The sequence below is a fragment of the Heptranchias perlo genome, chromosome 28, assembly GCF_035084215.1.
Source record: "Heptranchias perlo isolate sHepPer1 chromosome 28, sHepPer1.hap1, whole genome shotgun sequence".
Classification (NCBI taxonomy): Eukaryota; Metazoa; Chordata; class Chondrichthyes; order Hexanchiformes; family Hexanchidae; genus Heptranchias; species Heptranchias perlo.
This window is the reverse complement of record NC_090352.1, coordinates 30,388,476-30,414,259: the sequence shown is the minus strand read 5'-3', so window position 1 is coordinate 30,414,259 and position 25,784 is coordinate 30,388,476. Positions and strand designations below refer to the sequence as shown.

General features: G+C 43.4%; 1 protein-coding gene across 6 annotated transcripts in view; it reads left to right on the top strand.

Annotated features, from left to right (window-relative positions):
- The window catches only part of LOC137345002 (rap1 GTPase-activating protein 2-like), a 244,852-nt gene that overhangs the window by 195,697 nt on the left and 23,371 nt on the right, over window positions 1-25,784 (top strand). For all 6 annotated transcript variants that reach the window (XM_068008332.1, XM_068008335.1, XM_068008334.1 and 3 more), the window contains 14 exons: window positions 1,358-1,393; window positions 5,666-5,713; window positions 7,159-7,191; window positions 8,177-8,389; window positions 9,839-9,942; window positions 11,204-11,282; window positions 13,075-13,128; window positions 15,998-16,081; window positions 17,130-17,230; window positions 18,576-18,705; window positions 22,748-22,903; window positions 23,308-23,379; window positions 24,767-24,853; window positions 25,212-25,346. In XM_068008332.1, coding sequence (XP_067864433.1) covers window positions 1,358-1,393; window positions 5,666-5,713; window positions 7,159-7,191; window positions 8,177-8,389; window positions 9,839-9,942; window positions 11,204-11,282; window positions 13,075-13,128; window positions 15,998-16,081; window positions 17,130-17,230; window positions 18,576-18,705; window positions 22,748-22,903; window positions 23,308-23,379; window positions 24,767-24,853; window positions 25,212-25,346 — 1,332 coding nt within the window. The remainder of the gene's footprint in view (window positions 1-1,357; window positions 1,394-5,665; window positions 5,714-7,158; window positions 7,192-8,176; window positions 8,390-9,838; window positions 9,943-11,203; window positions 11,283-13,074; window positions 13,129-15,997; window positions 16,082-17,129; window positions 17,231-18,575; window positions 18,706-22,747; window positions 22,904-23,307; window positions 23,380-24,766; window positions 24,854-25,211; window positions 25,347-25,784) is intronic.

Genomic DNA, 25,784 nt, shown 5'->3' with positions numbered 1-25,784 from the left:
CTAGTGCACAGGTCCAAAATTAATCAACAAGGCTAATGGAATGTTTGCCTTTATCTCAAGGGGGTTGGAATTCAAAAGTGAGGAAGTTATGCTTCAGTTGTATAGAGCCTTCATCAGACCCCACCTGGAGTACTGCGTTCAGTTTTGGGCACCAAACCTTTGGAAAAATATCGGCTTTGGAGGGGGTACACTGCAGATTCACCAGAATCTGGCTTAAAGGGTTAAGTTATGAGGACAGGTTGCATAAACTTGGCTTGTATTCCCTAGAGTTTAGATGGTTGAGGAGTGATCTAATTGAGGTGTTTAAAATGCTAATAGGATTCAACAGGGTAGATCCAGAGAAACTATTTCCACTGGTGGGGGCATTCAAACAAGGGGGCACAATCTTAAAATTAGAGCCAGGCCATTTAGGAGTGAAATCAGGAAGCAATTTTTCACACAAAGGGTAGTGGAAATCTGGAACTCTCTTCCCCAAAAGGTTCTGGATGGTCAATTAAAAATTTCAAGACTGAGATCAATAAATGTTTGTTAGGTAAGAATATTAAGGGATATGGAGCAAAGGCAGGTAAATGGAGGTACAGATCGGGCATGAGCTAATTGAACGGTTGAACAAGCTCGAGGGGCTGAATGGCCTGCTGCTGTTCCTTTTTTCCTATTTACATTGCACAATCTTCCACGTGCACAGTTATTTAAAAGTTTTGATCATAATTTTCATTTTCTTACTGTGGTCTTCTCCAATGTCAAGGGAAGTTCCTTTCTGGCCAGCAATGTACCATAATGCTAACCGAAATGGAGGCCTGAGCATTGGGCTCATATGCAGCCTGAATACTGGACCTATATGGGCAGCTTAAGTACTGGGTCTATAGGGCAGTCTTAGTTCTGGACCTATACAGGTGGTCTGTGCACTGAGCCTATATGGGCGGCCTGAGCACTGGGCTAATACAAGCACACCCAGAATCGGCCTACATGGGAAGCTGAGCGCTCGGCCCAGCTGCGGCCAGAAACATTGACAGCCTATGCCTGTGGTGGGCAGTCGGGGTTGCTTCAAAAGTCACCTCCAGAGGCAGAACTGCTGCCTCATGTAGATCACAGCCACTGCCACTGAAGTGGGGGCTGCCAGCAGCCGTAACATAAAATGGATATTACTGAGTCCAGTACATTCGAACAGTCTGATTTATTACAGGCACTATACACTCCATGGTAGGCCGCTTCTCTCAGCTAACATAAGAGGAAGCTATGGTAAATAGTCTGTGTACAGGGACCTTGAAGTATCGGAGCCTGCACAGCGATGGTTTGTTGGTATAACAATATTTTGACGTCTATATTTACTAATTGTGTTTTTCTTTTTCTTCAACAGACTACGGATTTCTTCGACATGCTGGAGAAGATGCAGGTAAGTTGCTCTTCGTACTGGGGACCTCCCTGGTCTGTCGGCCTCATTTGCACATCAACTGATGCAGTTAGCCTATGAACCCCCCGTGGAGCTGCTGGGTGCTGTTTTCATCAAAGAGCAGAGAGAGAGAGAGGAGGGAGATTTGATCCTTTTGATTTGTATTAATACTTTTTTTTAAGAGCATATTAATAGATTTATGTCACTGTATCTTGTGTTTGCCAAGGAGGCACTTTTCCAAGAAGACAGTGTTGCTTTCAAGGTCTAAATTTAACATGTAGCCTGGAGACCCACAGATGGTAAAAGTGAGCAGTCAGTTAACACCTGACTCTGCTCCTACCTGCGCTGTTTACATGCGATCGGTTAATAAGCATAATCCCCTGGGGGGAGCACACATTGGCAGGATGATGAGCCAGGGTACTTTGTACAGCTTATATTTTGATAACAGAGTTTTAGAACAGTAGGGAGTAATGAAGTGTTATGCCTGAGCTGTGAGACAGTTATTACAGAAATATGTTCAGGGAATGAAACCCTGTAAACTATGCTCAACAAATGCATCCAAGTCATCTGAAACCCCCAGATATGTGAGGAGCAGTTATTTTTACACAGAAAACACCAACCTCTGTGGAAATACTGAGGTTATTTTTCCCTTGAATTTTTTAAATCAGCAACCATTGCTGGCTCCAGGCCTCTTTTTGTCGCCAACCCTTCCATAAGATAAGAACATAAGAAATAGGAGCAGGAGTAGGCCATACGGCCCCCCGAGCCTGCTCCGCCATTCAATGGGACCATGGCTGATCTTCTACCTCAACTGCACTTGCCATCAACACAATGAAGAAACTATTTTTTTAATGCAATGTTAGCGACGGTAATGGGCGGTTTTACAGGAGCCCCACCCAAAGATTTCTGCTGAAATAACTCCCGCAGTTATTTGTGTCTGATGGCAAAATATAGCATGCTCAAAAACCCTTCGAAGACTTGAAATGAGATCCCCCCCCCCGGTGATTCTGTGATTTGACTCTCCCAGGAGGGAGTGGAGGTCGCAGGGAATGCATCTTGGGAAATCGCAGGGCAGCCCGTGATTTTGCGCTCAATGGCCTCAAAATTCAACGGCACGTGCCCATTTCTCAGGCGCAAAAAAGGCGCCTCAGCGTCCAATATGGTGGGCAGGGTGCGGGCACTCATTACACGCTGGAAGTGCGCCACCCGCCATATTGGTGAGGGCAGAAAAAGAGGCATCCGTATATATGTATAATATATATACGTTGAATAATATTTATATATTATGTATACATTATACAAAATACACTTTAAAATCTTTTTATATATTATTGCACAAGAAAGCATCGAACAAGAAAAACCAATTGTCATCTAATGTTCCTTCAACAGACCACGTACAAACTACCCTCTCATTGACATCCATTTAACATGCTCTGCTGAAATACTCCCTGATCCCCAAAGGCAATCAAGCAGCGCTCCTGACTATTCATCCATCCACTCACATTTCCACTCTTGAGCCTCGACCTGTCGTCCCCCAGTGAGCATTTACCCTCCCCATCAATCCCAGGAGTACGGGGAAACCATTGTGTCTCACAGTGCATGTGATCTTCTCGGTTAAATCGTCCGCCTATTAAATGATTCTGATAAAAGCAGATTAGTTACCAGCCGCTCTCTACCACATTCTGGCCGTCGCCTGCCTCCTTGTTCTGCACAAGGAGCTGGAGAGGAGCCAGCGATCGATTAGCAGCTTGAACGTTCAAATAGTAACTCAGCACTGAAGAAGTGAGGTGAAGTTAAAGTCAAAAGGGAATGTAGGGTGACATTGTCACTTTGCTGTGTGAGAGCAGAGAATACAGGCAAATAAGAAGCCCTGTGGGAGTTGGAGCTTTCCGTTCACTTTGACAAAAGCCAGATAAGAGTGATACTGGGCACGTGCCAGGGCTTGATTTCAGGATTCCATTGTACTGCAATTAATCATGAAACATCACTACTTAAAAGAAAATCAATGTTTTATACAAAATCATGACTAAATTCAGCAGTCCTTTTGCTCGGCTATTGTGTTACTGTTGTGATCCAGAGTATTAATTGATCAGACTTTATGAGATTTGACCCCAATCTGTGCTGTACACACAACTCGTTATAAGGCTGTAGGTCATAACACTGCCTCTGCTTTAAGACGGTTGGAGCTTGGCACCTGGCTAGCTCATGCCATGTTCATAGTTTGTTATTTAATGCGTCTTTTAGTAACGTCCGAAATGGCTGGTACCAGGGAGCGTGTCGTAATGGGACTGAGAGTGTGTGTGTAGAAGCTGAGTACTTTCATTTCATGCCAAGAGAAATATGCTTGTCTTGAGCATTGATGCAAGAAAAGAGCGAGAGCAATGTTGTCATTATTCAGCGTATTGGTTGGGATACACTATAGGGAAAATCACAGCTAAGTCATCACACTTTAATGTGGGAAAGTATGCTGGTTGTGATAATTCATCACCTCAATTTGCCTCAATCACAGGCACCACCAAAGACAGACCTGCAACCAGTGCTTCATAATTCAAACTATAACTGTAATTCAGCAGCCCATCCCTCCCCTATGAGTTATGTTAAACTTGTATCGAACCTTGGTTAGACCACACTTGGAGTATTGTGCACAGTTCTGGTCTCCATATTATGAAAGGATACAGAGGCATTGGAGACAGTGCAAAAAAGATTCACATGGATGATACCAGAACTGAGAGGATATTCTTATCAGGAAAGGCTGAACAGGCTGGGACTCTTTTCTCTAGAAAAGAGAAGGCTGGAGGGGTGACCGGATAGAGATATTTAAGATAATGATAGGGTTTGATAGGGTAGACTTGGAGAAAATGTTTCCACTAGAGGTCATAAATATGAAATAGTCGCTAATAAATCCAATAGGGAATTCAGGAGAAACTTCTTCACCCAAAGAGTGGTGAGAATGTGGAACACACTACCACAAGGAGTAGTTGAGGCAAATAGCGTAGGTGCATTTAAGGGGAAGCTAGAAAATAACATGAGGGAGAAAGGAATAGAAGGGTGTTCTGATAGGGTTAGATGAAGTAGGGAGGGAGGAGGCTTGTGTGGAGCATAAATGCCGGCATAGACCAGTTGGGCCGAATGGCCTGTTTCTCTGCTGTAGTTTCGATGTAATCCAATATAATATCATCCAGAAGGACAAGAGTAACAGTGTCGTAGTAACACCATCACCTCGAAATTTCCCTCCAAGTCATACACCATCCTGACTTGGGCATATACCGCCATTCCTTCATTGTCACTGGGTCAATATCCAGGAATCCCCGACCTACCATCACCATAAGAGTGCAGTGATTTGAGGAGAAGGTCCTCCACCACCTTTTCAGGGCAACTAGGGATGGCCAATAAATGCGGTTTTGTCAGAGTCACCCACATCCCCAAGAACAACGTTTTTAAAAATGGATTATAATGCAAAAATGCTCCCCCTCCCCAACATCGTGATTTTTCTCTAGTTTCTTAATACCAAACATTAAATATGGCTTGTGACAACACTGGTGTAGGTGAGGCCTACTTGAAGTGGGACTGGTCGACACACAGAACCCATTTTGCATGTACCAGAACGGACATTGGACCTGAATGTGCACCTCAGTTCAGCTGGCACCCTTCTTCCACCACTAGCTCCCCCAGTACAACATCTGAGGGGAGGCTAGTGCCAAAGGGCACTGTGCACGAGAGAAGTGATCAGCCTTTATTATCCTAACAGAACATGAGCCCCAGGACACGGCAAGTGAGCACTCCTTATGGAACCGGGGAGGAATTTCTCAGAGTGTTTCTTGGATTTGGCCCCGGGCTTTTTTTCTGTTTTTCTTCCTTCTCCAAGAAGTTGGCATTACTGGCGGTTGAGGAGGACGATGTCCAAGGTTGGATAGGGTGAGCATTGACGGGCCTGATGATCTTTTCCCGCTCATGTTTTCGTATCTCCTTACTGAAAGAGGGTGTTAGCAGCTGACCATTGCGACACCACCAACACCCCCTACGATATGCATTGGCGTCAATTTTCCCAAGCTCTGCAGAGCCTCAGTGACTGATGGGGTGACACTCTGAAACATGGGACATCTGAGTCTGCTGATTTAACTGCAAAATGGACAAGCAAGCTACCGTCCAGCTAACTTCCCTGCTCCCCTAAGACAGTGCTAATGGCGCCGAATTACAGAATGGAATGCGCATTGTTAATTTATCTCATTTCAACATTATTGCTTCTAAACGTGCTGTTCTTTCTTTTTGTTGCAGCAAACTCCAAAATTGGAAGAACAGAAGGACAAGAGCTACAGGCAGAAGGTTTGTTACAAACAAATGTTGAACGAGCATTTTTTAAAAAATAATAAAACTAGTCTGATTCCAGAAGTCTGCTTTTTGCAGATTGGCCCTAGGATTATGAAGGGTTTTTAGAAAGTGGAATGTATTCCACAAGTGGCTATTGGAGCCAAGTGAATCACAGTATTTTAACGGGAATTAAATAAATATCTAAAGAAAACAACATTAAACGGTACCAGAAAAGAAGCAATGTGATTAAAGTAGATTTATAACTCGGTACAGGCCAAGAGGCTGAATGGCCTTATGTGCTGAAATTTCTATGATTCGCTGCTAAAACAGTGGCTGCTGATGACATCATCAGAGGCTTGGAAGGATTCCTGAGCCTGATGATGTGAGGGAGCAATTGGCTGATGGTAAATCATTCTTGGGTTTATGACTGAATCTCAGTTTGAAGCTTCCTCACATTGAGTAACTTCTTCAGGGCAGCTTCCCCCAGTCAAGTCTCACTGTTTACTCCAGCGCCTGAATTAGAAAGACCTGTGTTCAAGGCCAATTCCAGGATTTGAGCACATAATCTCGGCTGACACATCAATGCAGTAATGAGGACGTTCTGCATTGCCAGAGGGTGCCGTCTTTTAGACTAGATGTTAAACCATCTGCCTGTTGAAGTAGATGTAAAAGGTCCCATGGCACCATTCAAAAGCAAAGCATGGAGTTACTCTTGCCAACATTCACCCCTCAACCAAAGCTCAATTTCTGGATAATTACTGTTGGTGTTGGAAGTTTCGTTAGGTTGGCAGCTGTTTAGTTGCTCTACTTGGGGAGAGGCCAAGTTACCGAAAGGTCGAAGAAACAGCAGGAAATGACATTCTTTATACTCTTTGTGTACTTTCTTTTAAGATTGTTCAGTTGTGACCTGTTGGTGCTTAATATAAAATGGGGCATATATTACATAGAGCCTACAGCTCAGAAACAGGCCATTCGGCCCAATTGGTCTATACTGCCGTTTACATTCCACATGTGCCTCCTCCCAACCCTCTGCATCCAGCCCTATCAGCATATCCTTCTATTCCTTTCTCCCTCATGTGCTTATCTAGATTCCCCTTAAATGCATTTATGCTATTTGCCTCAACTACTCCATGTGGTAGCAAGTTCCACATTCTTACCACTCTTTGGATAAAGAAGTTTCTCCTGAATTCCATATTGGATTTATTGGCGACTATCTTATATTTATGGCCCCTAGTTTTTTTTTAGACATGGGCTAGACACAGAACTTACATACAAGTCTTGAGTTTGAATATCTGGTCAATGTCTGAATTTTCACACCCTTTCTACCAGGGGCAGGTGTTGGAGGTTGAGGAGATACTGCCCTCTCCCACAACAAACACTTTACCACGTGCTGTATTTAAACTGGCAATTTTGTCTTTAACTTACACAAATTCAAATGTGTCTGTGTTTTTCTTTTGTAGGATGATTACATCCCCTATCCCAGTATTGATGAGGTAAGTCTATCTTAACTCTAGTTAAGGTATCTATCCAGACAGTCTGGTTTTTGGGGGTACAAATGAAATATTTGGGAATAGGAATTAGGAGAGTCCTACAAACTACACTTCAACTGCAGAAAAATAGCATTGTAGGGTTTAAATGGAATTGGCAAGACTTTTTGTCCAGTAGTAACCATTCCATTGAGCCATCTTTCTCGACTCCCTTGGAATATATTAAAGGTGTAAAAAATCTTCTGACTTTAATACTTTATTTAATTCATGGACACTTCTTAATATCTAATTCTTGGCACTAATTAATTTTATCTCTTCATCTGCACACAAGTTTCAAATGGGAGGTTTTCCACTGACCTGACTTTTTAGCAGGTCATTAATATCTTTTTGTGCCCTTATGACTGCTATATCTGGGTTTTGAGCAGGTCATTAGTTTTTTTTACTTGTAAATTGAACAGCTAAAGCCCAGTTTTCTGGGTTTTCGGCAAATTTATTTGATTGAGTATTGCTGGGTGTACAATACGATATCGAAATGAGATCCATTTGAATAATCCTTGTGGCTGCAAAACCACCAGGACCTCAACGAAGTTCACTCAGGTGAAGCGGAAAGGTTTCCTTCCTAGACAGGTGCTCCCAGCCATTGCCCACCCAAGGGAAACCTGAGGTGCACCTTTCAGTCAAGACTGGGTTTTCAACTAGGGTCTCCTTGCCAAAATAAATCCCGGGGTAAATTTCATCTTCACTGTCCACCCTCCTGATGTAGAACTCACCCAATTTTCATCCCATCAACTGGATGAAAATCAGACGGGTTCTAGAATGGGTGGGCGATCTGCTCCACCAGATTACTGCCCAGGCAGTGAAGACAAAAAATGTTCCCTTCAGTGTAAAATTCTCCAGAGGTGAAGAAAAATTCTGTGGCCACCCATAGCTTACTGACAGGATCCAGGCATTTAGCTGTGGATTAATAAATGGCATTAATGTTGTTATCCAGGTAATAGAGAAAGCAGGGCCGTATCAGTCCATTATCCTTCCCCAGTTTGGAGGATACTGGATTGAAGGAATGGAAACCGTCACCACCCCAACATCATCAGAGAGCAGCTTCTGCGAGGAAGATGTGGTGGAGAATCTGAGTCCCAGCACCTTTGGGTACAAACTGGAATGCAACAGCACAGCCAGAATCTACAGAAAGCACTTTCTCAACAAGGTCAGTGGCACAGGGAGTGATTGAAACTCCAAATGGCCTGCTTGTTGTGTACAATGAAAATATCAATCACTAACAAGCAGAAAGCCATGGGCAAAACCGGTCGTGTTTTTATTAAGTGCTTCAAAGCATTTAAGAGAAATTACTAAACAAAACTGGTCATAAGTCTTAATGTTGCTACTAAGTTATGACTTGCAAGTCACTTGAGAAGATCCCACATGACCTGTGCAGGCAAACCTCACTTCTGTGCTGCTCCAGGCGAAGTACCTGGACCACTGGGAGTCAGGAGCTAGCACAGGATTGGAAGCTGTGTAAGATGCTTTACCAAATGGAACAGGCATTAAAGAAATAGTTTAAGCTTATGTGAAAGTGAAAAGAAATAGAATGAGGACAAATGGTATCGGTATATTTTACTTTAATAAAAAAAAATTTGTGATTTTTGTTTTCTCCTCATCAACTTGGGGAATTGGAACACTTTTCCACTTTTGGCACATAACAGCAGCAGCGATCTCCCCCTGGTCAGGCACAGCAACTCCAACTCTGGCCCAACAACTTGCATGACCTCAGAAAAGTTCTCTTTAAAGCTACTCAATTACATATCCCAACCTGCTATTCCTACTCTGAATTATGTTTTGGGATGTGGACTGGTGCCTTCTCTCCATAATACAGCAGGTGTTTTTTTTAAACTTCTGAGCTCAGAACTTACATTCTAAAGTATTTGTTCAGAGCCCATGAGAGGGAGATGAAGGCCAGTGGTCATGCGACTTTGAATCATAGAATCGTACAGCACAGAAGGAGGCCGTTCGGCCCATCGTGCCTGTGCCGGCTCTTTGAAAGAGCTATCCAATTAGTCTCACTCCCCTGCTCTTTCCCCATAGCCCTGCAGATTTTTCCTTTTCAAGGATACATCCAATTCCCTTTTGAAAGTTATTATTGTATCTGCTTCCACCACCTTTCAGGCTGTGCATTCCAGATCATAACAACCAAGTGGCACAGCGCCAGCTACATGTTAACACTGATGCAAGCTTACACGCCCCAGCATGCCTCTTGCACTCCAAGCCAATACTGGAGTCAGTTCCCTTGTCATCTATGCGCAATGATAGGGGAGATCTACGAGGAATACATATTCTAAAACATGCAAAAGAATCAGGGGAGAGATGAGATTTTTTTATATACACAGTGAGTACACTACGTAGATTAGCAAAGATAAATCAGCTCAATTATGGATGTGCAGGCCTGGAGATTGTCGGAAAATCCCTGCTTCTGGAGAATGACTTTTCCACAACAAAGCATTTTTGACTGGCAGTCAAAGATATTATCTTGAAGTAAGAAGTATGTAAATTGCAATCTTTGTTGTAATGCCAGTTTGGGGAGGAGGAGATCTCTTTAAATTTGAATGTTCTGGTATCGAACTCTTTGGGCCAATATAAACAACAATTTTCATTCTTTTAGGATCATTTGAATTTTTATACCTCGTGCAGCATCCTTGGAAACTTGGTCATTTCTGTCAAGTATGAAGATAATGATGCCCAAGAATATTTGAGGATAATACTCAGGTAACTGAAGCCAGCTCTTCTGTATAATATACAAAACAGCATGACCCTACAGTTTCCTTTATTTCACGAGCAAATCTCCCATGCTCTTGCTCACAATAAACCAACTGATGCACTGTTTTATACTGACCGTACATGGTATAATACTCCTACCTGTTATTCTGCTGTTAAGGTGCAGCTGTGTTTTTTGTGGTTTGTCCATTTAAGATCTCAAAATCTAATGGTTGTAAATTAGAGAATAATTGTTGTAGGCAATGGAAATTTGTAGATTGGGAGTTGCACGTAGATTTTCAGGAGCAGGGCGGAAGGAACCAGTCTTTCTTTCCCTTTTTTCTGTATTTTTGAGATTTGGACATGTACATTTTGAAGTGCAATAGAGTCAAAATTATTTATATATAATATATTTTATGTCTTGAGTATAGCTTTTACTTCCTATAAATGTCATACTTGCTTCCTGTAACACTTTACCTATCACAATTTGATGATAACACCCCCATTATTATAAAATAATGTAACCTCTGATTCACCGTGAGCAATGCCACGGGAGGTTTGCTTCTAAAGCAGTTCCCAAATTAACCCTAAACTGGAGTCTGTGATCCTGTCGGCATTCACATGACAACCCAATCAGTCAGCTCCGCAACTAACCCATTTCAACAGACCTAACGTTGAATTGAAAACGTTTCTTTGTCAAGTTAAATCTATTTTATTTTTTTAACTTGCCAGAGGAAATGCTTTGAGTTTGAACAAAGGGAGTTTTGCAGTTGTGCGGCAATTAGCTTGGCATAAGATTCCGTTGCGGAATAGTTACTCGATCCCAGGCAAATACTGGTCTTTGAGGTAACGAAGAGTGATGTATTATTACTAAGGCAAGTGATGTCATGGGGCGTGACACCCCATGAAATTCTACCATTTGCTGCCTGAGAATTTGGTATTTAAAAATCCTGAGAAGTGGTGAAAATCCCGATTTCTGAGCGATAGCAAATCCGACTCAGGCAGGACCTGAGTATCTCGCATAACAGGTTTGAAGTCCAGAATGAGTTGACACACAATCCTTCACCCAAGCACCTGCGTACATTTGATAAATGGGAAACAGATCTGACACTTATTGAAGATTAGTTGGTGATTAACCGTTTAACCCACATTGGTTCCCTACGGAGTGGACTTTCCTCTCTGTAGAGCTGAACTCACCATATATTAAAAAAAAAGCTACATGTTTCAATTTTAACCACATACAACTTTTATTTAGACTTTTTTGTTTTCTTAGGTCCAAATCCAAAACGATACATGAGCGACTCCCTCTTGCTGGAGCACCTCGACTGCCCAGTATTCCACTAATAGCAAAGGTAAGGTAGTTAATTGTACCATATAATTCCATTTTATTTCTCCATTGCTTTTTTTATAGCCCCTTAAACGCACATCAAATTAATACATTACTCCATTGATAGCCATTGTCGGGGCTATAATGATTTCCTATGGGCTGTATGAAACAAGGTTCATATATAATAGTTTTTTATTAACCAGCCTCACCTCAAAGAGTAAGTAGAGCGTTCAGTATAAATGGTTTACTGATCACTCTCCACGGCTTAAGAACAGACAAGTTCTTCCCATTACTCCCGTGCAGCCTCTGTACGGAGGGAGAATGGCAACAGCCGGGAAGAACAAATATATTCTTCAACACTCTGCTGGGGATTTGATTGATAACTCCCTGCGATTTAGTTCCATTTGGCAAAGCAAAGTGAACCTCAGGATGGGACACCCCACAAAACTGGTTCGCATCTCATCACGTGAGGATTATCTCACATTCGTTTTTTTGGCCAGAGAGTCTGCTTTTGGAGCAGGTTGTCTGTTTTTATTTCTAACATAACCCTCCAAATGTATATGGAATCATACAGCACAGAAGGAGGCCATTCGGCCCATCGTGTCTGTGCAGGCTCTTTGAAAGAGCTATCCAATTTCCCACTCCCCTGCTCTTTTTCCCACAGCCCTGCAAATTTTTACTTTTCAAGTATTTATCCAATTCCCTTTTGAAAGTTACTATTGAATCTGCTTCCTCCACCCTTTCAGGCAGTGCGTTCAGGCAGTGCGTTCAGAAAAATGTTTTCCTCATTTCCCCTCTGCTTTTACCAATTACCTTAAATTTGTGTAGAAACTAGTATAAAAATTAGTACAAAATCAAACATAAATACCAAGAAATAATATAGAGCCAGTGGCACCACATTTAAATCTGCAGATTCAAAAACAAACAGGCAGGAGCTAGGAAATCCTGAAAGAGAAAGTGAACCGAGAGAGAAAGCAAGAGAGAGACTGCACTGATATAAATGTACTGTCCATGCCGGATGAATGGTGAGGCCATGCAATAGTTTAAATAATTTGTTTTAATGCAATCCTTTTTAAGTGTTTTTTCTAAAGCACCATCATGGTCTGCTCTCTGCCTGTTTTTTTTTTGAGATGGCAACCCCAACGCCTAACAGGAGACTCCAACCGATATACAGTGCAGTACCCTGCTTGAGTTGGTCAGTGTAGTGGTGAAGTGGGTTGGAGCAGCCATGTGCTCTTCCACAGCACAATTGGACAAGGGTTTATGACCACAGTGTTTTCTAAACTGAGTTCCAAACCCAGTACGACATGATGGGAAAGCACTGCAGAGGCCACAGATCTCCTAGCGGGTAGGGAGAGAAAATAAGGGGTGCAGCCACTCTTCTGGATTGCCTAGAGGCCTACTGGATTCAGAGCAACATTGGTGGAGGCCTGGGAGCAGATTGCTTATCTACTCTACTGGGAACAGTGAGAAGATGCAGGGAGAATCAAGAAAGTTTGTCATTTGATCAAATAAATCATGCAGTTCTTGTTGGTGTCTCTTCCGGGCAGTGAAGCAAGACAACTAAAACTACTGTGGGCAAAGATGTAGGAGCCCCTCATCCATTGGGCCTTAAAAACTAACATCTATCACAGATTGGCTCCATGGGCCTTTTCTATGTTATCATTGAATATTACGCTTGTAGCCCTGGAAGAAAAATAAACTTTGACATGGTGGAAAACACATCTGTTGTGCAGAGATTAAAACTGTGTTCAGGTCTCACAATAAAAAGCAGCAGAGCGTTTAAATATTCTAATGGATTGTTGTCTCTCCCTCAGCTTCTCTGTGATGACCTGACCTGTGTGAAATTCTTCCCTGTACTTTATCCCAAGGTAAGTATTCAATGAAGTTGTCATGTCCAAATTATCTTTTGCATTTTCTTCTTCGGGAGAAGTACCAGAAAATAACATATCATATAGCAATCATTGCCCTGATATATTTGTGGATAGAATATGTTTAATAGCTTTTAATGACTGCCCTGGAAAGCATCCAACCTAACCTGCTTCAATCACAGATCCTGCCAGATAATTATGACATACCTTAGATGGTTGTGGTGAGATCTGTGCCTCTGGTTGCTCCTCACTCTGGGCTGGAGAACGATGCTTCGAACCAATTGGGCAGCAAGATAAAATTAGACAAAATGTGGAGAGGTGCCAATGACACGACTGGATTCATATCTGATAAAGATCACATCCTTCTTGTGAGAAATGTTTTTAATGTTCTGTTTGTTTCAATTATAAAGCTTGTTCGTGGTTTTTGCAGGTTTCGAAAAGAACAAGAATTTCTGAAAATTCACTGTTCAGTTTTCTGATCAAGCACGGCCAAATCAAATGGGCACTAGATTTTAAATACAGTCATGAAACTTCCGCTATGTACCCTACCAGTGCCCTTTAATCACAATCTCAGAAGAGCGTTCCATTCCACACCATTGTGACGTTTCGGATTCCCTGTGGCCTCTCTGAGTGAGATTACCAATTTGTGCTCAGAGATGTTGAATTACAGAGATTTGTGCTGGGCACTTGGGTCAATTAGGAACCGTTGAGACTGCTGAGACTCCAAAACAGGGCCTCACAGCCACAGAAAGAAAGAGGAGACTTTCATCCCTTCAGTCTGGGTTAGATTCAAACTAAGTCCCAGGGGTGAAATCACAGTGAGATGTGCCAACCCACAGCATCTTCCAGAGCCTTTTCCTTATTAACTAAATGCTTTCCTAGCCTTTACAAACCAGGCCCTTCCTGATAAAATAAAATTGAGTTCTTATTGGAGCTTGGCTGTCTCGATAATGCTTTCTATGCATCAAATGGGTGGGGGAGTGAGTCTCTCTCTCTCTCACTGGGTGGGGGAGTGAGTCTCTCTCTCTCATTGGGTGGGGGAGTGAGTCTCTCTCTCTCTCTCTCACTGGGTGGGGGAGTGAGTCTCTCTCTCTCTCATTGGGTGGGGGAGTGAGTCTCTCTCTCTCTCACTGGGTGGGGGAGTGAGTCTCTCTCTCTCTCACTGGGTGGGGGAGTGAGTCTCTCTCTCTCTCACTGGGTGGGGGAGTGAGTCTCTCTCTCTCTCTCTCTCTCATTGGGTAGGGGAGTGAGTCTCTCTCTCTCTCATTGGGTGGGGGAGTGAGTCTCTCTCTCTCTCATTGGGTGGGGGAGTGAGTCTCTCTCTCTCTCATTGGGTGGGGGAGTGAGTCTCTCTCTCTCTCTCTCTCTCTCTCTCATTGAGTAGGGGAGTGAGTCTTTCTCTCTCTCTCATTGGGTGGGGGAGTGAGTCTCTCTCTCTCTCTCATTGGGTGGGGGAGTGAGTCTCTCTCTCTCTCTCACTGGGTGGGGGAGTGAGTCTCTCTCTCTCTCTCTCACTGGGTGGGGGAGTGAGTCTCTCTCTCTCTCACTGGGTGGGGGAGTGAGTCTCTCTCTCTTATTGGGTGGGGGAGTGAGTCTCTCTCTCTCTCTCTCTCTCTCACTGGGTGGGGGAGTGAGTCTCTCTCTCTCTCCCTCACTGGGTGGGGGAGTGAGTCTCTCTCTCTCTCATTGGGTGGGGGAGTGAGTCTCTCTCTCTCTCATTGGGTGGGGGAGTGAGTCTCTCTCTCTCTCTCATTGGGTGGGGGAGTGAGTCTCTCTCTCTCTCTCATTGGGTGGGGGAGTGAGTCTCTCTCTATCTCTCATTGGGTGGGGGAGTGAGTCTCTCTTTCTCTCATTGGGTGGGGGATTGAGTCTCTCTCTCTCTTTCTCTCATTGGGTGGGGGAGTGAGTCTCTCTCTCTCATTGGGTGGGGGAGTGAGTCTCTCTCTCTCTCTCTCTCTCTCATTGGGTGGGGGAGTGAGTCTCTCTCTCTCTCTCTCTCATTGGGTGGGGGAGTGAGTCTCTCTCTCTCTCATTGGGTGGGGGAGTGAGTCTCTCTCTCATTGGGTAGGGGAGTGAGTCTCTCTCTCTCTCTCTCTCATTGGGTAGGGGAGTGAGTCTCTCTCTCTCTCTCATTGGGTGGGGGAGTGAGTCTCTCTCTCTCTCATTGGGTCGGGGAGTGAGTCTCTCTCTCTCATTGAGTAGGGGAGTGAGTCTCTCTCTCTCTCTCTCTCATTGGGTAGGGGAGTGAGTCTCTCTCTCTCTCTCTCTCTCACTGGGTAGGGGAGTGAGTCTCTCTCTCTATCTCTCATTGGGTGGGGGAGTGAGTCTCTCTCTCTCTCATTGGGTCGGGGAGTGAGTCTCTCTCTCTCATTGAGTAGGGGAGTGAGTCTCTCTCTCTCTCTCTCTCATTGGGTAGGGGAGTGAGTCTCTCTCTCTCTCTCTCTCTCACTGGGTGGGGGAGTGAGTCTCTCTCTCTCTCTATCTCTCATTGGGTGGGGGAGTGAGTCTCTCTCTCTCTCTCATTGTGTGGGGGAGTGAGTCTCTCTCTCTCATTGGGTGGGGGAGTGAGTCTCTCTCTCTCTCATTGGGTCGGGGAGTGAGTCTCTCTCTCTCATTGAGTAGGGGAGTGAGTCTCTCTCTCTCTCTCTCTCATTGGGTAGGGGAGTGAGTCTCTCTCTCTCTCTCTCTCTCACTGGGTAGGGGAGTGAGTCTCTCTCTCTCTCTCACTGGGTGGGGGAGTGAGTCTCTCTCTCTCTCTGGATCAAATTCCCAACTTTCCTCAGAAGTCAGTAGAAACTTTAGGGAGGAAAAACTCTGCAAGTTTTTCTTGTCAAGGTGCAATCCATTGACTTGTTTTATTTTCTCCAAGGCATCCCAGCTAATAGTCACATATGATGAACATGAGATCAATAATAACTTCAAGTTTGGCGTGATTTATCAGAAATTCAGACAGGTGAGTAATGGCTGTCCTAAAAAATATATATATAAGATTCAATCTTGGATTGAGCCAGCATTTATCAAAATAGCTCCACTTTATTAGGTATCTTCTGGTCGCAACTTGGGACTACTACCAGGCAATGTTCTGCAATGTTAATGTGAGCCTGTTGATAGAGTGGTTACAGGGCCTGAGATAGCAACCACATCACTCACTGGTACATTTACAGCCTCCTGTACATACAAATGAGGAGGCTTCCAGCCAAAACATTTATAAAGACATTATCTAAATATTAATTTCAATCTGTTTGGGCTGTGTTAACTATTTAACCTACAGGCATGTGCTACCATTTTAACCAGGCCCAAGGGTTTAGTTGCAGGTATAAGTTTGTCACCTGAAATGGATTTCTGTGGAGTCACGCGATCTTAAGTTAAAGAATTCTTATTGCTTATCCTAAAGAGATATCAGAGCAAATTTGGAGCTTGCACGGACGAGGGTCAGGTTTTGGAACAACCAAGGGCTGCTTTCTAGGTCAGAGCATCCATATTAGCTGCCAGGAAAGTTAATGTTGCAGCAGTGCTATTTCTGTTGCAATGCAAACTATTGAAGCACGTTATTTCAAGAGAAAAATTAAGTTTTCTTTATCCATAATGGAATATTTATTGAATTATTTCTTGCTAGTCACAGAACCCACAAGGCTTCCACTAGTTGTTTCTGCATGCTGCAAAGACCACACATGATGGTCTGATTGAAGACACATAATTTGATAGGCATTCATTAATATGTTGTCCCTGTTGGTTTAATATGCTAATGTCTGTTAAGTGCGGAGCCTTAACACTATTCTGTCCAATTGTGTCCCCGATAGTCACCTGCCCAATATCAAGGTAAATGTAGCAAGACCCAGGGGTTGAACAACTGAACCCGTCTCACTGTTTTCAGGCGTACTAGAATATACCATCTGATAGCTGCCTGGATAAGAGTTCATTTCCTGCAATCACAGGTTGTTAAAAGTGATTCGAATAAATCTGTGTCACTAAGGTTAAAGTACTTTATTTCTACTTTTCAGACCACCGAAGCGGAATTATTCGGGAACAATGAAGAAAGCCCTGATTTTAAGGAATTCCTGAATTTACTCGGAGACACAATTGTACTCCAGGATTTCAAAGGGTGAGTGAAAAACTCGTACATTGTTAATATTGGCTGGGAATCCCAAAGACCTATTTGTGCTTTGTATTTTTTTTTCCTATGGTTAAACCATTGATTAAGTTAATTTTGTATATGCAATGGTTCCCTCACTAATTGTTCTTTTTATATGTAGTGAAATTACCATCTTTGATATCAGTACCTTTGTTTACCAGCAGAAATTACTTGCTTGCAAGCACATATTTCAAAATTATATTGTGTTCTGAAAAGATGTGCAGTGATTGACTGATTGGCAATGTGATTGATAACATTCATTATAAACCACCTGCTCACCTGTACAGGTGAGTCAACCCCTAACACAACATTAACAGAAAGAAGCAGATGACCTGGGGGATAAACTACTGAAGTTCTGAGATTCCTCACTGAGTTTAGGTTTGTATGTGGTGCATTCTGGTAGGAAGAATGAGGAGAGGCAATATACAATTTTAAAGGGGGTGCAGGAACAGAGAGACCTGGCAGTGCACATACACAAATCTTTGAAGGTGGCACGTTGAGAAAGCTATTTAAAAAATAAACATACGGAATCCTGGGCTTTTCAATAGAGGCATAGCATACAAAAGCAAGGAAGTTGTGCTAAACCTTTATAAAACACTGGTTAGGCCTCAGCTGGGATATTGTGTTCAGTTCTGGGCACTACACTTTAGGAAGGATGTCAAGGCCTTAGAGAGGGTGCAGTAGAGATTTATTAGAATGGTTTCAGGGATGAGGGACTTCAGTTATGTGGAGAGACTGGAGAAGCTGGGGTTGTTCTCCTTAGAACAGAGAAGGTTAAGGGGAGATTTGATAGAAGTGATCAAGATCATGAACGGCTTTGATAGAGTAAATAAAGAGAAGCTGTTTCCAGTGGCAGAAGGGTCAGTGACCAGAGGACACAGATTTAAGGTGATCGGCAAAAGAGCCAGAGGCGACATGAGGAAACATTTTTTTACGCAGCTGACCTGGAATGCACTGCCTGAAAGGGCGGTGGAAGCAGATTCAATAGTAACTTTCAAAAGGGAATTAGATAAATGCTTGAAGGGAAAAAAATTACAGGGCTATGGGAAAAGCGCAGGGGAATGGGACAGCTCTTTCAAAGAGCCGGCACAGACACGATGGGCCGAATGGCCTCCTCCTGTGTTGGACCTACTATGATACTATATAGCATCTCCAAGAGAAGGCTGTTTCCATGTTCCATGTTTGATGTATTGCTCATCGGTCTGTAAATATACATAAGTGAAGTTTAACAAACCACTATCAGGATGTATCTGATTTTGAAAGCCTTCACACAAAGAAAAGAGTAACTTGAATATAAAATGTCTACCCAATACAGCTTCCGAGGAGGCCTTGATGTTGCACATGGTCAAACGGGGTCAGAGTCTGTCTACACCACCTTCAAAGACAGAGAGATAATGTTCCATGTTTCCACAAAACTGCCGTTTACAGAAGGAGACACTCAGCAGGTAAGTTAATAGAACCTTAGACGTTTATAGAGCAGAAGCACACCATTTGGCCCATGGTGTCAGTGCCAGTTCTTTGCTAGAGTAATCCAAAACTAATCCCCCCCCCCTTCCACTCTTCCCTCATAGTGCTGCATCTTCCTCTTCTTCAAATGCTTATCTATTCTTCCCTTAAAATGGTCCCTGTCTCAAATATTCCCGTAGCAAAGCATTCCATGCTCTATCAAACATATGCGGACAATAAATTCTCCTAACATCTCACTCGTAGCGATAGATTTGATGCCCCCCTTTATCAGTGATTCCCCAAGCAAAGGAAATTGTCTTTCCCTATTCACTCTATCGAAACCCGTCGTAATTTTAAAAGTCATCTGGTGTATCCTCAACTGTCTTTCAGGTGAGACGTTAAACCGAGGCCCCGTTTGCCCTCTCAGGTGGACGTAAAAGATCCCCTTGCACTATTTCGAAGAAGAGCAGGGGAGTTCTCCCCGGTGTCCTGGCCAATATTTATCCCTCAACCAACATTATTAAAAACAGATTATTTGGTCATTATCACATTGCTGTTTGTGGGATCTTGCTGTGCGCAAATTGGCTGCTGCATTTCCTACATTACACCAGTGACCACACATTGGCTGTAAAGTGCTTTGGGTCGTCCTGAGGTAGTGAAAGGTGCTATAAAAATGCAAGTCTTTCTTTATTTCCTTCTGGAATGGGTTCAGGAAGGGTCTTTGAGGCCAGGGCACTGGACATTTTTAAGAAATGGGAATAAAGGTTAGTATTCTCGAAGGATGAGGTCAAATGGGCCGAAGGTCTTTCTTCATTCGAGTCGGTCTTGCCTTTTCACCTCTTTGCCTTCTTTGGTCCTCTGTACAAATGAGAAGAAGCTGATTAAATATTGATTTTTAAAAGATATTTTATGCATTTTTTTTTTTTTCCCCTGTGTTATCTCTGCTCCATGAAGCATCCCAAGCCAATAGGACAAGCAGGCCCATTGCTCTGCCAGTATTGCTGAATCCCAGGCTTAAGGAAGGGTATGAGAGCAATCTGGGACGACTCTCTTGATTTTTTTTTTTCTTCTTGCTCAATCTTCAGGGGGTGAATTTCTGCCAGGGTTTTCCCCTCATCCGCTGAAATTACGTCGGATGAAGCATGGAAATGCCGGAAAAACAGTGTAAAGGGCATTTATGCCATTATCCCAGGGTTTCCACAGCTGTTCTGCCAAAGTTATGGGGGACCAATGGGAGAAATCCCCACGGAAAATCACCCCTCAGGTCTGTACTTTCACATCACTTCACGGCTGAGGACGGAAAGTCTGTGTGAGGAGTTACAGATGTGCTCGCGCCCACATTGTACCTTCTTTTGGAACAGAATGGCCTTTAATTTAACGTTTGGAAGGTCCCTCAATGACTCCAGCGAGAGTCCGAAGGAACCCCATCACGTTATGCCAGGTCTCCGCCATTTCTGGGATTTTCCATGGGGCCTTTGTGAGGTGCAGAACCGCCACTCGCCCCTTATAAGGCAAATAACTTTGGGCGTGGTCCCCAGAGGTCAGGGAATCCGTACCCCAGGATTTCCCACTTCCTTGGCTCAGTTGGGACTCGACGTAGGACTGGAGGCCAGTACACCAAGTGAGATGAGGCATAGTGGGCTCCAAAATGAGCATGAGAGAGCCCCGGGGGGGGAGGGGGGGGTGGAGGCGGAGGCGGAAGGGTAAAGGCCAGGGAAGAAGTCTGGTCCCTCAAAGGCTGGGCAAGGGGGGCATCATTGGGCCTAGGAGGGGCTTGGGCAACTCCCTCCCCACCCCCAAAAGGTGGCCAGGTGCCAGATGATCCAGCTGTGGAGGGCATGCGGGCACCGGAGAGGCGGCTACAGGCCAGCCCCATGCAAATAAGGTGGCCTCTCACTGACCTAGCAAACTCAGGCAATGTCATTGCTGGAGGACAATGGCGGGGGCGTAACTGCCGTGATCACAGCCCACAAACTTTCAAGGCTTGGACCTTACCTTGTTTTTTTTCCCCCATTTACTATTACTTTTCCCAGTTCTAGGGGGAAAAGGAGTATTGTACAGTTAAAAACGACCTTGACAGTACACTACATTGTAAAAGTGAACGCAAGCATTTTTAGGAACTGCTTCTTTCTTGATCGATCTACCTGTCACCCACCTGCATCTCACCGTATCCCTCAATCATTTTTCTCTCCAGAAAAGCATTGTTAAGAAGCTCCCTGCTCTTGTCCTTTGCTTCTATTAACAATTTGGTTGCTATTCTTTGGTTGCTTACACCAGATAAGGGATCATGGGGTTGGGGGTAATATATTGGCATGGATAAATGATTGGTTAACAGACAGAAAACAGAGAGTAGGGATAAATGGGTCATTTTCAGGTTGGCAGACTGTAATTAGTGAGGTGCCGCAAGGAGCGGTGCTTGGGCCTCAGCTATTTACAATCTATATTAATGACTTAGATGAAGGGACCGAGTGTAATGTATCCAAGTTTGCTGATGATACAAAGCTCGGTGGGTAAGTAAGCTGTGAGGAGGACACAAAGAGTCTGCAAAGGGATAGAGACAGATTAAGTGAGTGGGCAAGAAGGTGGCAAATGGAGTATAATGTGGGGAAGTGTGAGGTTATTCACTTTGGTAGGAAGAATAGAACATGTTGGTATTCAGAGAGATCTGGGTGTCCTCGTATAAGAAACACAAAAAGTTAGCATGCCGGTACAGTAATCAATTAGGGAGGCAAATGGAATATTGTCCTTTATTGCAAGGGGGTTGGAGTACAAGAGTAAGGAAGTCTTGCTACAATTGTACAGGGCTTTGGTGAGACCATACCTGGAGTACTGTGCACAGTTTTGGTCTCTTTAGCTAAGGAAGGATATATTCCCCCCAGAGGCGGTCCAATGAAGGTTCACTAAATTAATTCCTGGGATGAGAGGGTTGTCCTAAGAGGAGAGATTGAGTAAAATGGGCCTATACTCTCTGGAGTTTAGAAGAATGAGAGGTGATCTCATAGAAACATACAAGCTTTTGAGGGGGCTTGACAGGGTAAATGCTGAGAGGTTGTTCCCCCTGGCTGGAGAGTCTAGATCTAGGGGGGCATAGTCCCAGGATAAGGGGTCAGCCATTTAGGACTGAGATGAGGAGGAATTTCTTTACTCAGAGGGTTGTGAATCTTTGGAATTCTCTACCCCAGAGGGCTGTGGATGCTGAGTCATTGAGTATATTCAAGGCTGAGAGAGATTTTTGGGGTCTAGGGGAATAAAGGGATATAGGGATTGGGTGGGAAAGTGGAGTTGAGGTTGAAGATCAGCCATTATCTTATTGAATAGCGGAGCAGGCTCAAGGGGCCGTATGGCCTACTCTTGCTGCTAATTCTTATCTTATTATGTTCTTATGTCTGAGTAATCTATCATCAATTCATTATATCCTAGCAATGTATTACCCAAAATCATAAGGAAACTTATTATGATGTGATCTGAGCATAGATTTTCAAAAAAAAAGAACGTAGAAATGGAAATATTCCAATGTCAGTGGCTTAGTTCTCCATAATGGCCAGTAAGAACCTGAGCCACACACCAGGAAGGTCCCAGGCTCAGTCCCAGGTCTGTACTAAGTTAGTTGACCTTGGCTGGAGCTTCAGTATGGATGCCAGAATATTCGTCAGTGTCCCTGAGCTAGGGAGAGAAGAAATCAGCCAAGGGTTCCTCTCCTGAATGTTATCTGTGGATCAGTCTCGACTGTGATGCTCACCATAGTGGAAAAGCTTGCTAACGCTCACTGTCCAAGCCCATACACGGTTTGCCCAGTTGAGTGAAGAACCAGAGGTCAGCTGATGCCCTTGGAACCATCCCCAGTGTGAGACAGCTCCTTCACAAGAAGAGGGGAGAAAGCTACAGGTTAATAAATAGATATATCCCAATATCAAACTCAGTGAATGGATGAGTATTATAACCTTCCATTCAAATTATCCCTGGCATCTAGAAAATGCTATTTCTTCCTAGTTTAAGATGTAGTATTCGCTTTGGCTAAATATTCAGTTTCTCTTGTCACAGCTGCAAAGAAAACGGCACATCGGGAATGACATTGTGGCACTCGTGTTCCAAGAGGAAAACACACCTTTCGTTCCAGATATGATTGCTTCAAACTTCCTTCACGCATACATTGTGGTGCAGGTGGAGACTCCCTGTACAGATAAAACTACTTATAAGGTAATAGCATTAACCTATTCAGTAACATATTGGGTTTAAAAAAAAAGGGGAGGAATGCTCCCCTGGCCCAATTGAACCAGGCACAAAACAAAAATGGTGTATTAATGCCAGCTTGTGTATTCTGGTATTGCCTCGTTGCCATCTTTTATACAGTAAACTCATCAATCCATAGGAAGTGCAGTTTAAACATGAAGGGGGTGAAATTAGTTTTAGCCAGTAACGTAAATTGTGCTCGTAGCGAATCGGCAGCATGTTTTGCACCATGCCCGACTTTCTTTCTCATTGAAGTCATTTGGAGTTAACTGACATTCGGATAAACGGCATCCACTGTATATCTGATTAACCTGGGCTCAGATTCATTCAAAAAAAAACTTTCTAATAATAATCTTCCCATCGCTTGCCAGGTTTCAGTCACTGCTCGAGAGGGCGTGCGTCCCTTTGGCCCCCTATTACCAAGCCCACCTGTGTTTAGAAAGGTAAGAAGGACTGATTTACGTGCTGAATGTTGCCAAGTGCAGTTAACTATTTTGTATTTACAGGATGGACATCTTCTGTACAACAGAGGATGCCTATTATGCAGGAGAGGCATGTCTTATATAAAGGAGCGAAGAGTCTGTATACAGGAGAGAGTGAATGTGTACCAAGCTTAAAATACTCCCAACAGCGCACTGTCAGGTCCACCATTTTGGTTTTGGACGTGAATGTGACATTGAACTGGTTGATACGTTGTTGCCAGATCCATCCCACAACATAAACAGAGCAACCTCAGAAGCACAATTACTAACTACTTCCATTGGAATGGAAAGGAGAGGGTGCGTTATACATTACAGAGGCGTCTTAAGTACAAGAGAGTGACTATTTATGTAAAAGAGAGGTGCACTTTATATAGAGCAAGGAGATGCCTACTATATAGTAGAACAGTGTCTTCTGTACAGAAGATGTGCATATTATCTAGAGAGGAGGATCTTTACTTTTATACGAGGCAGAGGGGTACCTTGTATAAAGGGCAAGGGTACTGAAAAAAGCAACAAGATACCAGGGCATAGGCCATGAAAATAGGTAGTTAAGGGAGGAGCTCACTGAGTATATAGAATACTAAATGATATAAATAAGATTCCATTACTTTGAAGTATGCAAAGAAAGTAGGACCAGATGACATAAATGCAAATAACTGAAAAGTAAATACAGCTATCAGAAAATCCCCAAAATGGTAAATGCTTGTAACAAAATAGCAAACAAAACAAGAAAGTAAAATCATTGGGGTTATTCAGAATGCAGTGAGATGTTATGATGGGACAGTTGATGTGTTAGAGGGATGGCTTTGATGCCTCTTTCTCATCCCTGATGTTATTTGCAAGAGGCTGTTAGCCTCAGGACCTCTTTATAGTAAGAATTTTGTAAAGATTTATGTTTAACCCGAAGCTTTTGAAATTTGCCCCTTGGGTTATTTAAATAGATTTTTTTTTCAACTTGTTGACCTCCCATTGGCATTGTCCAGAGACACGTGATTGTGCTTCTCACGTGTTACACTACTGATTCTCCAGGATAGCATGGTGGTACAACTGTGTACCAATGTACTGTGCCATAGAATAGTACAACATGGTTTGCATCCATGAACCTCTTCAGACTTTTCTTGCCTCCTTCCAGCCCCTTCCAGTGGAGAAGCAGCTTACCTTTTTCTTGCCTCTGCGTGGCAACTGGCTGAGATTGGGAATACATTGGCAAGGCACCACAGGGATGAATCCACCGCACCCAGCACTCTTGTGGCACAGCGCTTTGGATCCTCAGGGCACTGCGCCATCCTATCCTTAAATGTATTTTACTCAGGAACGGAGCTCATGAACATGCACTTTTTATTCCCAGGGCCCTGAATTCAGAGAGTTTCTGCTCACAAAGCTCATCAACGCAGAGACTGCTTGCTACAAGTCTGAGAAGTTTGCAAAGCTGGAGGTAAGAATGCACATTTTGAGGCTGTTTCACGGAACAATGTGAGGAATGCACGAGAGTGAAATAAATATGTATATCATATTTAAAATATTCCTTTCACAGTCATGTCAATGCTGCTGTCTAAAATCAGGAGGGATAATTGTTGTAGAAACTTTTTTAATCAAAGTAAACTATCTTTGATACTTTTTTGGGGTTAACGGCAAGAATCAGAACAATGAAATGTACTTCACTGTATGCCAGGTCAAGCTGTGTTCTTTTTAATCTTCGGTGTAACTCGAACACTGTATAATAAGACCTCTAGGAAGCCCTCGTTGTATGTCCCGTTAAGCACTATGTATATTTTCGTTCTTTCTCTACACAGGACCGTACACGAGCAGCGCTGCTGGACAACTTGCATGACGAACTCCACAGCCAGACACAGGCTATGTTGGGGCTGGGCTCTGATGAAGAGAAGATGGAAAATGGCGGCCATGGAGGATTCCTAGAGTCTTTCAAGGTAAAGCCAACTAGTAGGACAACCTTACATCCAAACCTGGCACATCGGATGTACTCTTGTCAGATATTTGATTTGAATTCAGTAAAAACATAGGAACAAGAGTAGGCCATTCAGCCCCTCAAGCCTGTTCTGCCGTTCAGTTGGATCATGGCTGATCTGCACCTCAACTCCATTTACCCGCCTTTGCTCCATTTCACTTGATACCCCTTACCTAAAAAAAAACTATCGATTTCAGTCTTGAAAATTTCAATTGACCAAGCCTCAATAGCCTTTTGGGGGAAGAGAGTTCCAGATTTCTACTACCCTTTGATTTCACTCCTAAATGGCCTAAGATTATGAGCTATTTTAAGATGATGCCCCCTTGTTCTGGATTCCCTCACGAGAGGAAATAATTTCTCTGCATATACCCCATTGGTTCCTTTTTATCATTATAAAAAC